The sequence below is a fragment of the Delphinapterus leucas genome, chromosome 7 (assembly GCF_059928025.1).
Source record: "Delphinapterus leucas isolate spDelLeu-1000000601 "Yukka" chromosome 7, BTC_Dleu_Yukka2, whole genome shotgun sequence".
Lineage (NCBI taxonomy): Eukaryota > Metazoa > Chordata > Mammalia > Artiodactyla > Monodontidae > Delphinapterus > Delphinapterus leucas.
This window is the reverse complement of record NC_143135.1, coordinates 77405364-77418240: the sequence shown is the minus strand read 5'-3', so window position 1 is coordinate 77418240 and position 12877 is coordinate 77405364. Positions and strand designations below refer to the sequence as shown.

The 12877-nt window shown below is 33.7% G+C and overlaps 1 protein-coding gene across 1 annotated transcript in view; it reads right to left on the bottom strand.

The window, feature by feature from the left end:
- Nucleotides 1-1250: 1250 nt before the first annotated feature.
- CEP126 (centrosomal protein 126) overlaps nucleotides 1251-12877 on the bottom strand; it is a 92084-nt gene continuing 80457 nt past the window's right edge. Inside the window, 5 exon segments of the mRNA XM_089915877.1 lie at nucleotides 1251-1417; nucleotides 1420-1476; nucleotides 1479-1703; nucleotides 3526-3601; nucleotides 6493-6605. Of these exon segments, the coding sequence (XP_089772003.1) occupies nucleotides 1251-1417; nucleotides 1420-1476; nucleotides 1479-1703; nucleotides 3526-3601; nucleotides 6493-6605 (638 nt within the window).

The window sequence follows — 12877 nt, the reverse complement described above, 5'->3', positions numbered from 1 at the left end:
CCTTGGATGTCAGGCTACTTGGTTGTGCTGGAACCTCAGCTTTCTAATGGGTTTAAGAAAATCTATACTTTTGTTGTTTATCTGCTTTTTCTTATTCTTAGTGTGCGATTGCTATATTCCAATTTTCTACATTTTAGGCAGAAGTGGAATATATACACACACACAGTAAATACACATTTATTTATATATATGCATTATATATGAATACTGTATATATGAAAATACACATATTTTTACATTTATTATATACATTTGTATACACCATCTTATAGTATAGTATTTGTATTTGTCCTTTTGTCCTATCTCTTCTATGATTATTTTTATCTCCTTTCTTGTGTTAACTTGGTTTGATTTGATTTTTTTCTTTTGCATGTCACTTTCTTTCTCTAAGAGTCTGGAATTTGTATATTCTATTTCTGACTCTTTAGTTGTGACCTTAGTAATTACCATAGACATGCTTCATTTATCAACATCTAAAGTTAACCTGTATCTTTACTCAATTCCTTAATAATACAAGAATCCTAGCACACTTTAACACCATTTATGTTCTCCAACTTATGTATTATTTTTGATAGGTATTTAAATTCTGTTTTCTCTTTGAACCACATACAACTTTTAAATTACATTTATTGTTTTATACAATGTTCAAATTTACCCTCTCAGACTGTCCATCTGAGATTACTTTTGGTTTGCTGAAGTACATTCTTTAGAATTTCCTTTAGTAAGAGACTGCTGTTGACAAAACCTCTTAAAGAGTTACGTCCTACACAGACATACATGCAGAGAGGTGAAAAAAGCTTGCATGTCTTCTCCCCTCATCTGCTTAATATTGAAACTTAAGTTATGTAAGCTTTCTTTTTACCCCTCTCTCTGTTTCTCTGGCAGTGTAAGTCTGTATAAGACGTAGCTCTTTGGGAGGCCCAACTTTAGGGTGGGAGGATCTTCTACAAGGCTACTCATCTTAAGTAGGCCATGGATTTTGTCTTCTGTTCCCATTTTTCTGTGAGGCCATGAAAAGCAAAGCTCAATTTCACTCTATGGGTTAAATGTTCTCAAGAGAAAAGCTAGCAGCAGCACTCTCCTTATCATTCTAGGTTCTTATTTATATTTACTTCCTGGTCTTAAGAATTTCTTATATTCTTACCAGCTCATTGCTATATTTAAGATTTTTAAAGTACTTAATCCTGAATTTATGGTTGTTTTTGATGGATGGTCAGTAGAGATAGCCTGTCACACTGCTGAAATGAAGTCTATTCAAGCATTCCCAAAAGACTGTTAAGCCCGCCAATGAAATTGGCATCAGCATAAATGAAATGAGTACAGTATACCCGAAATAGTATGGTATATTCAAATAAATTTTTGTTATATACTTGATTCAAGTAGGTGATAATCTGGATACATTTTGTATTTTTATTTTTAAATTAAATTTTAAATTAAAATTGTTTAAGTATAAAATTCAACATTTCTTACAAAAGGTGTTCTTCCATACTTACAGTGTATCCTTGCATTGAGATGATTAAGGGACTGTAGGATCTTTTGTTCTTCAGCTGATAGTGCACAGATGTTAAATTGCTGGGTTTTATTTAAAGTCAGATTTGATTTCTGTAGCTGCTTGCTATTCATGACAGTTAGAATTTCATCCTCAGGCACTGAAGCTTTCACTAGGTTTTCAGCCATCAAAAATTCAGAAGTACTGCCTGAAACTATAGAAACTTTACATTAACTATTCTTTGATCCCTTTTTGTCTTTGGGATTAGCCCTTATACATACTTAACTGACATATGTCTGTATGTATTCATTTCACAAACAGGAACCTAGTAAATCTTTTGTTACTTTGCATTGTATTTACCAGGATCTTCTATAGCTACCATTTTCCCATCTCTAATTAAAAAAAAAATACTCAAAATGATGGCAGTGAGGTAATAATTTCTAGAGTGTTACCTGAACTAAGGAAAATAAATACATTATGTATATGTAGATTATTTCTGTTTTGCTTTTGTTATTCATTGGTAGTTCAAGGAGAAGGTGAAGTAGATTGTCTTTATAATAGCAATTATGATGAGTTATAAATAAAAGTAAGAGAAAAGAAACTTATGGAAATTTTATAAAATTAGATGATCAGCTGAACAGAATTGAAAGCCTAGAAACTGACCAAATTCAATAAAAGAACATATGATCAAAGAAGTATCAAAGACTTGAGAGAAGGGAAAGATGACTCAATAAATTAGTTTGTTGTTTATAAAATAATCAATTTGGAGTATCACTTCACATCGTCTATTTAAACAAATTCCAAAGACCTTAAAGAATTAAATTTAATGTATCAAACCATTAAAGTAATCTAGAGGAAAAGAAACATTTCTAATTTTCTGCATTGGGAAATTTCTTTGAGTAATGGACAAATCACTAAGAAAAGACTAAAAACAGGTTTATTTAAGGTCAGACTTCCCTAATAGATTTTAAATTCTGAAGGCCAAGACTTTTGTATGTTTTGTTAACTATTGTATATCCAAAATATTTAGTTGCAGGCAGGAGATTGGCTCTCAATAATTATTTATTGAATGAAAAAATGTAAAGTAAGACTTCTATATGTAAAAATAAAACATTAAGTGGAATAAAATGCACATAGTAAAGTGTTAAAAACATTTGTAACTAACATAAGGATCAGAATCCTTGATATTTAGAGTTCTCAGAAATGATTAAGAAAATACTAAAACTCCAGTATTTACAGGGAAAAATAATATGAAGAAATAATTCATCAAAATAAATATACAGGGCTTCCCTGGTGGCGCAGTGGTTGAGAGTCCGCCTGCTGATGCAGGGGACATGGTTTCGTGCCCTGGTCCGGGAAGATCCCACATGCTGCAGAGCGGCTGGGCCTGTGAGCCATGGCCGCTGAGCCTGCGTGTCCGGAGCTTGTGCTCTGCAACGGGAGAGGCCACAACAGTGAGAGGCCCGCGTACCGCAAAAAAACCAAAAACCAAACAAACAAAAAAAAAATTAAGCCTATTATTAATAAAAGATGTACAAATAAAAACTAATAATATATCATTTGTCTGTCTTATAAGTAAATAATAGAAGTGATTCTACCTCAAGTTGGCATACACCCCAGAAGAATTTTGAATGATAATACTTTTCAGGAAAATGCTATAGGAATATGTATAATAACCTCTAACAATGTTTATTTCCTTTGATCCAGTACTCATTTAATACAGAGTTTCATTCAACAAATATTAATTGGGTGCCAATTAATGCCAAGTACTGTAATTTTAATTCTGGGAATCTAAATATGGAAATAATTGAAAAGTCTGAAAAAACAATGTAGATAGATGTTCAGTACATTACTATTTAGAATAAATTAAAAAACTGGCAACAATCTAAATGTGCAGGGTGTGGAGAACTCAGGTCCCCAAACGGTCATTTAACAGTCATGTAATATGTAAGTACTTGGGAAAATATGTATAAGAACAACAAAAAAGAAATCATTGGGAACAAAGCTAAGAGGAAAATGTTTAAACTAAAACATACCTTCTTCAATATTAGAAGTAGCCCTTGTGGTTTGTTTTGGCTCACTTGAACTTAGTTGGACACTTTGTCCAAAATTCTATAAAAATAGAATATTGAATCAGAATATAATTCCATATTTAAAATTAATGATATATTGACTTAGCAGACTTTTACTTGCTGTTTATATTTTCAGCTATCTCTGTTCATATAATATATATTTTCTTTTTTTTGGAGCAGAAATCAAGAATTATGGGAATAAGACCTTTCTATGATGCCTAAAGATTAGAAAAATGTTTTATGTAGATTTTGGTAAATTTTCAGATTGCAATATTGTCTTGGACATTTGAAAGAAGGAAGTAAGTTGGGTGGCAATCAGAAGTGCTAACTAAAGGAAAGGTAAAAAATTACCTTAAGGCTGGTTTATCCTTGTAAGGGTAAGTCACAATTATTGATAGTAGCCAAAAACCTCTGATTATGGCTAATACCAAGGACAGGTAAGTGTCTTAGGTGACAAAACTTAAAACAGAAATAGCTGCCTCGATGTTGCACAGTACTGGGAAATGAAAAATATCAGAGCACTGGCAATTAGCACTCCCATTCAATACTATGAGTGATACCAACTCTCCTTCCTTGGATATGGTCTACTTTGATTCTTTACCTCCATTCTGTTCCACTTTTAAGAACTGACTGTTTCTCTTAGATAAAATTGCCTGGCTATGACTATACCTAGCTTTTGTTCAGTCTAATTTGAAGAGTAACCGATGCAGGTTTCTTCAACAGCCCTGCTTCGATAGCTCTCATAGCCTCGCCTAAACTCCATTATAGACTTGAGACAACCTGGACTGAGACCCTGGCACAAAGTGGCAATGGTGCTTTATCTGTCTTTCACTAACCTCTTTTAGATTCTCTCCATGTAGAAGTAGTGGCTGGGAAAAAATCCATTGTGATAAAATATATTTCCTAATACAAGGTGACAGGGCTGGTGCTATAGTAATTGAATGCTTGTTTAAGCTCTTGAGTAAAAACAAAATCAAACCCAACCCAAAACCAAATATCAAACAAAACAAGAATGAAAAACAAATAAACTTCAAAACTTTGTTTTGATTCAGGAACACTGACCTATTTTAAAGCTAACAAGACTTTGGTAGATGTATAAGTGGTGTGTGAGTGGAAGATGTGTATTATGTGAAACTGGAAGTGAAGCTTCTGGAAAGAATATAAATGGACTCTAAAGACAGCAAGATAGAATGCAAAGGAGCAAGACACAGAAGAACAGAATAAGACACAGAAAAATAAAGATGAATTTAGAAAGGGCACTAATAATGGCATTTAAAATTTAATTTGTTCTATTTTTGTTATAACAACTACACATTACTTTTAAATTTAATGTACATTAATAAAAATAAAGAAAAAATAAAGATAAAATTTGTTCACTTTATAGATTTTGAGATGTTTGATGTGGACAACATGGAAATTAAAAGGAAGGACTTAGGCATTATTCTATTTGTAATCAGGAAGTTATGTTTGTAATTAAGTTTGTTATTAAACAGTAAAAATATATTGGTAATGAGACAATATTTACATAAATAAAAAACTAAATGACTTGTTTTGCTGATAAAATTAAATCACTGTTGATAATCTTCATATTAATAATCATCTATATAAAAATCAATAGTTTCTACAGTATGCAAATAATAGGACCCTCAACCTTTGACGTGGAGTATAAATTCCTCATAAAACACTCTATTTCCAGTTCTATTAAAAATCAGAAGTGGTATTTAAGGTAGAAACTTCAAGTGAAATGCTATTCACTTATCCATCTAGATTTTTTAATATTTGTAAATTTTATTTATTTATTTATTTATTTATGGCTGCATTGGGTCTTCATTGTTGCATGCAGGCTTTCTCTAGTTGCATCGAGCCGGGGCTTCTCTTCATTGCAGTGAGTGGGCTTCTCATTGCAGTGGCTTCTCTTGCTGCACAGCATGGGATCTAGGTGTGGGGGCTTCAGTAGTTGCAGCACTCAGCCTCAGTAGTTGTGGCTCGCAGGCTCTAGAGTGCAGGCTCAGTAGTTGTGGCGCACGGGCTGAGTGGCTCTGTGGCATGTGGGATCTTCCCAGACCAGGGCTTGAACTCATGTCCCCTGCATTGGCAGGCGGATTCTTAACCATTGCGCCACCAGGGAAGTCCCCAAGATTTTTTAATATTTTAAATTCAACCCTTGGGTCATGCTAGACCTCTAGAAAATGTCATATTTAGGTCACATTTACTTAGCTCTTACAGAATTACATCCACTAATTTTTAAATCAACATTATTATGCTATGGACCTTTATTGAAGATCTCTATTTGAAACAGCACATGAAACTCCTTATTTATTTGTTGTTGACTGTTAATAGGGATATATCTATTATGAACTTCAAGGTTCCCTATAGAGGATTCTCAATGGAAAATGGCTTTTAATACAGTATACCTCATATGAAATCATTATTGATATCCCCTGATAACTATGCAACACCTTATTTTCCTTCTTGCCATGTCTTCCAGGAAGCTTAGATACCAATAGGATATTTAAACACATGGAACTATATTAGTCTTCATGATAAGCATACTTGCTTCCTGTTTCCATGGCTCTAATTTACTTTTCTTTTCTTTTTTTTCATTTTTAATGTATATTTAAATAACTGTTGCGAATAACCTGTTTTTTCCCAGAGTTGAGTATAAATAATAACAAGTAAAATAATGTGATTTCTTAAAGTTAGTTTAAAATATTCATTAGTAACTGATCATTTAGGCTAACTAGAATATAGTGTATTAGTACAGTGCAGTAAGCCCCTAGCATAGAGTCTGCACTGCTTCACAATGGCTTTGGCTATATCATTTATGTTGTGGTGCACAGTTTACAGGAAAAGCACAATCCTGTAAGAATATTCTGTTTTCCAAGCAATTTTTCACTATTGAATAAAGATTTTTACTAACACTGTACTTACATTCATCTGCTCACTGTACTTCTGTCCTACAGATCCAGGGTTCTGTCTTTTTTGCTCTAAAAGACTTCTGTGCTTATTTTCAACAATTTGTTTTCTTCTTGTAACAGTAGAATCTTAAACAAATGCCAGGACAATGTCAAAATTTACACAAGTTGAGTAGACAGTATATACCCACTGTAAACTTCCAAGTTACCTTCAAACATCACAGAAAACCCTGTTTCTTTCATTCAGTTGGCAAACTTCTATTGAGCTTCTCTTTTATGTACTGTGCATGGCACAGTTACAATAAAGAATTGAACAAAATCTCTGTTTTTGAGGGGTTTATAGTTTAGAGCAGTGACCTCTAAAGGTGGTGGTAGAGCACCAGAATAAATCACTGCTGCACAGGAAGAACATATTAAAATTCCAGTTTAAATTTATTACCTAAAAATTAGAAATTTAAACTTTACTATGGTAATATATGATTGACACTGGCACCTTTGTCAGTTTGCAAGGTAGATGGTCATACACTGCATACAGTAAACAAAGTTATCTTGGAGGAACAGTAGAGGTTCTAAGTGTATAAGGTTGGCAGTGTTATCATTCATTAGTGTTCTTTTGTGTCCTTCAATGCACTAAATTTTATGTGTGCCCTCAATTTATGGGTAACTCGTAGTATCTGAATGAGTCCTCACAAAATAGAAAAGAGAATAAAAATGACGTTTGTAGGGCTTCCATTGTATGTGCAATGTTTTATTATTTAAGCTGAGTGGTGGGTACATGGATAATTATATTATTTCCTATGCTTTCTCTATGACTAACCAAAAACATAGTCTTGCAAAATCATAAAGATAATACTAATAATGCAAGCACAGGTAAATAAGAAAAAGACAGAGCTGACACACATCTTATTCTCATTACAAACTCTTTGCCACATAATAACAATGGCAGTATAGTTATATTGTAACAAAGAATCACAAATTTAAAAATTAAAAAAAATAACAATAAACCTCACCCTAAATGCATATTGTTCCTTGAGATATTATCTAAGGATGGTATATGGAACGAAGTCATCAAAATTGATAAGACATTTGAAACTAAGCATTCAGAAAATTACTTATAATACATGAGATTTTTTTGTATATTAATACATAAAATTATTTTTATAATTATCTTAAAATGTATGATTTATAAAATACAAAATTTAAAAATTATTTAAAAAGCTTGTACTTCATCTTTACCTCATTTAAAAAAATTTCTAATTCTGGCTAAGGTCCTTAATGTATGTATTAGTACAGTAATACTGTACTAATATATGGCATATACATTATATATATGCCATACATATATGTGTATATATACATATATGTACATATATGGCATATATATGATATTTGCTTTTAATAGTTTATTGTACCACTTTTAACAGTGGTACAATAAAAACTCTTGGAGTCCAGTGGTCCAGAAGAATGGATATAAATTTAAATGATTACAGTAAAGTGAATAAATTCTATGTGGAGCAATAAACAGAATTAAGCGAAAGCACAGAGGCTACAGTGTATTTGTAAGAATCAAGAAAGGCTTCACACTGAACCAGGAAGAATAGAAAATATGAACAAATCAGTCACAAGCATTGAAATTGAAACTGTGATTAAAATTCTTCCAACAAACAAAAGCCCAGGACCAGATGGCTTCAGAGGCAAATTCTACAAAGCATTTAGAGAAGAGCTAACACCTATCCTTCTCAAACTCTTCCAAAATATAGCAGAGGGAGGAACACTCCCAAACTCATTCTATGAGGCCACCATCACCCTGATACCAAAACCAGACAAAGATGTCACAAAGAAAGAAAACTACAGGCCAATATCACTGATGAACATAGATGCAAAAATCCTCAACAAAATACTAGCAAACAGAATCCAACAGCACATTAAAAGGATCATACAGCATGATCAAGTGGGGTCTATCCAAGGAACGCAAGGATTCTTCAATATACGCAAATGTGATACACCATATTAACAAATTGAAGGAGAAGAACCGTATGATAATCTCAATCGATGCAGAGAAAGCTTTTGACAAAATTCAACACCAATTTATGATAAAAACCCTCCAGAAAGTAGGCATAGAGGGAACTTTCCTCAACATAATAAAGGCCATATATGACAAACCCACAGCCAACATCGTCCTCAATGGTGAAACACTGAAAGCATTTCCACTAAGATTAGGAACAAGACAAGGTTGTGCTCTCTCACCACTCTTATTCAACATAGTTTTGGAAGTTTTAGCTACAGCAATCAGAGAAAAAAAGAAATAAAAGGAATCCAAATTGGAAAAGAAGAAGTAAAGCTGTCACTGTTTGCAGATGACATGATACTATATATAGAGAATCCTAAAGATGCTACCAGAAAACTACTAGAGCTAATCAATGAATTTGGCAAAGTAGCAGGATACAAAATTAATGCACAGAAATCTCTGGCATTCCTATACATTAATGATGAAAAATCTGAAAGTGAAATTAAGAAAACACTACCATTTACCACTGCAACAAAAAGAATAAAATATCTAGAAATAATCCTACCTAAGGAGACAAAAGATGTGTATGCAGAAAATTATAAGACACTGATGAAAGAAATTAAAAATGATACAAATAGATGGAGAGATATACCATGCTCTTGGATTGGAAGAATCAACATTGTGAAAATGACTCTACTACCCAAAACAATCTACAGATTTAATGCAATCTCTATCAAACTACCACTGGCATTTTTCACAGATTTGAACAAAAAATTTCACAATTTGTATGGAGACACAAAAGACCCCAAATAGCCAAAGCAATCTTGAGAACAAAAAATGGAGCTGGAGGAATCAGACTCCCTGACTTCAGACTATACTACAAAGCTACAGTAATCAAGACAGTATGGTACTGGCACAAAAACAGAAATATAGATCAATGGAACAGGATAGAAAGCCCAGAGATAAACCCACACACATATGGTCCCCTTATCTTTGATAAAGGAGACAAGAATATAAGTGGGGAAAAGACAGCCTCTTCAATAAGTGGTGCTGGGAAAACTGGACAGGTACATGTAAAAGTATGAGATTAGATCACTCCCTAACACCATACACAAAAATAAGCTCAAAATGGATTAAAGACCTAAATGTAAGGCCAGAAACTATCAAGCTCTTAGAGGAAAACATAGGCAGAACACTCTATGACATAAATCACAGCAAGATCCTTTATGACCCACCTCCTAGAGAAATGGAAATAAAAACACAATTAAACAAATGGGACCTAATGAAACTTCAAAGCTTTTGCACAGCAAAGGAAACCATAAACAAGACCAAAAGACAACCCTCAGAATGGGAGAAAATATTTGCAAATGAAGCAACTGACAAAGGATTAATCTCCAAAATTTACAAGCAGCTCATGCAGCTCAATAACAAAAAAACAAACAACCCAGTCCAAACATGGGCAGAAGACCTAATTAGACATTTCTCCAAATAAGATATACAGATTGCCAACAAACATATGAAAGAATGCTCAACATCATCAATCATTAGAGAAATGCAAATCAAAACTACAATGAGATATCGTCTCACACTGGTCAGAATGGCCATCATCAAAAAATCTAGAAACAATAAATGCTGGAGAGGGTGTGGAGAAAAGGGAACCCTCTTGAATTGTTGGTGGGAATGTAAATTGATAGAGCCACTATGGAGAACAGTATGGAGGTTCCTTAAAAAACTAAAAATAGAACTATCATATGACCCAGCAATCCCACTACTGGGCATATACCCTGAGAAAACCATAATTCAAAAAGAGTCATGTACCAAAATGTTCATTGCAACTCTATTTACAGTAGCCAGGACATGGAAGCAACCTAAGTGCCCATCAACAGATGAATGGATAAAGAAGATGTGGCACATATATACAATGGAATATTACTCAGCCATAAAAAGAAACAAAATGGAGCTATTTGTAGTGAGGTGGATGGACTTAGAGTCTGTCATACAGAGTGAAGTAGGTCAGCAAGAGAAAAACAAATACCGTATGCTAACACATATATATGGTATCTAAGAAAAAAAAAAGTCATGAAGAACCTAGGGGCAAGAAGGGAATAAAGACACAGACCTACTAGAGAATGGACTTGAGGGTAATGGGGAGGGGGAAGGGTAAGCTGTGACAAAGCGAGAGAGTGGCATCGACACATATACACTACCAAATGTAAAATAGATAGCTAGTGGGAAGCAGCCGCATACCACAGGGAGATCAGCTCGGTGCTTTGTCACCACCTAGAGGGGTGGGATAGGGAGGATGGGAGAGAGGGAGATGCAAGAGGGAAGAGATATGGGAACATATGTATATGTATAACTGATTCACTTTGTTATAAAGCAGAAACTAACACGCCATTGTAAAGCAATTATACTCCAATAAAGATGTTAAAAAAAAAAAAGGCTTCATAGAGGTTATGTTTAAGCTTGGTCTTAAAGGAGTAATAGCTCCCAAATAAAAAGATCTTTGAGTCAAAAGGAACACTATGTTCTAAAGCACAAAGTAACAGTGACACATAGTTTAAGATTCTTGGGGCTGAAATGTGGAAAATTCAGTTAGTCTGGGACATAGAATATGAATATGCATGTAAGGACACAAATGTCTTGGGAATTACATGGGAGTGTGTATATGTACTTTTGTGATATGAGTTCAGGTAGGAAAAAATGATACAAATATTTTTAGCCCTGAAATTAAGTACTGAAAGAACATGAGTACTGTATCTAATTTATGTTACCATAGCTAATATACATGTATATTTTCTCTACATAACTATACATATATAGTTATACACATACACTATAATTAAATATTTGTCTATATAACAACAAAGACACAAAAGCTTCCAACTTTCAAGAAAGTTGGCTAGTAATTGAACACCTGACCTTTTAGAATAAGAAATAATAACATAATTCTAGCTAATGTGTTGAGCACTTGTAATTGCCCAGGCATTGTTCTAAACTATAGGCACTATTATCATCACTATATTTACAGATAGAGAAATTAAGGCACAGGAGACGGTAAGTAACTTGCCCAAGGGCAAAGAGCCAGTAAAGAGCAAAGCTGGGATTTAGCTCCAAACAGTCTTTAAAATCTAAAATTCTAGCTCTTACCCTCTATGTTAGTAACTTTCATTCTGATTTGACTGTGTCTCATAGAAAGATATTTTGCATTGTGAATTAGGATGTATACATAGTTTTGTGAAACATACTCTTATATAATGCTCTCTGGTAGTTTCTATTCTAGAACATTCTACAATTATATTTCATTAAAAAATCCTGGTCACTACTCATTAAATCAATTTTATAACCCGCTAATGAATCATGACCAGTAGTTTAAAAAGTACTGTATTATGTTTATTCTCACCTATATGGGAATGCTAAATATGTTAAATGATAGATATGCTAAATGTTATAGTTTATAGTGAGATCATTTGGGCAGTATAAAGTTTTTATACTGTTTTGTATGCTTGGAATTGTCTTCCCCTAAACCTTATAAAGTCTCTATCTTTCTATTTTTGAACAGCTTTAAAAATATATTAAATAAATGAAAATTAACTTGGCCACATGAGTGCTGTATCAATAATTTTTCCCTTCCTTTAGCCCTGTTCATAAATCTTCTGGAGGCAAGATCTACCAATACTTTTGTACTTTCTTTATTTGTAGCATAATTGTTTTTGATTGTTATTTATGTAGATGTTCAGTTTTGTGGATTATAGACTGACCCCAGGAACAGATGAAGGGGAAGAACCTACAACCAAGACTACTCTACCAGCAAGAACCTCAGTCAGATTCGATAGAAAAATGAAAAGCTTTACAGACAAGCAAAAGCTAAGATACAAGTTTATGCTTAAAACTGTTCCACTCACATACATGCACTTAAATACTATTTACTAATTAATATAATAGCTGACAACCTTGGTATTTTTGCAAAAATAATATAGCTTGTAATGGCATCTCTGGCCAAATTTCTAGTCTCAATGAAAATTCTAAATATGGTAGTTTTACTACCAAAACTCAAAATAATGCTACTAATCTTTAGTAAAGTATTACTTTTTTTTTTTTTTTTTTTTGGTGGTACGCAGGCCTCTCACTGTTGTGGCCTCTCCCGTTGTGGAGCACAGGCTGCAGACGCGCAGGCTCAGCGGCCATGGCTCACGGGCCCAGCCACTCCGCGGCATGTGGGATCTTCCCAGACAGGGGCATGGACCCGTGTCCCCTGCATTGGCAGGCGGACTCTCAACCATTGCACCACCAGGGAAGCCCAAGTATTACATATTTTAAAATTTGCAATATTCTTAATTATAAACGAGGGAAAAATCTGGAGACATTCACGGAATTATATATTCAGATGAGA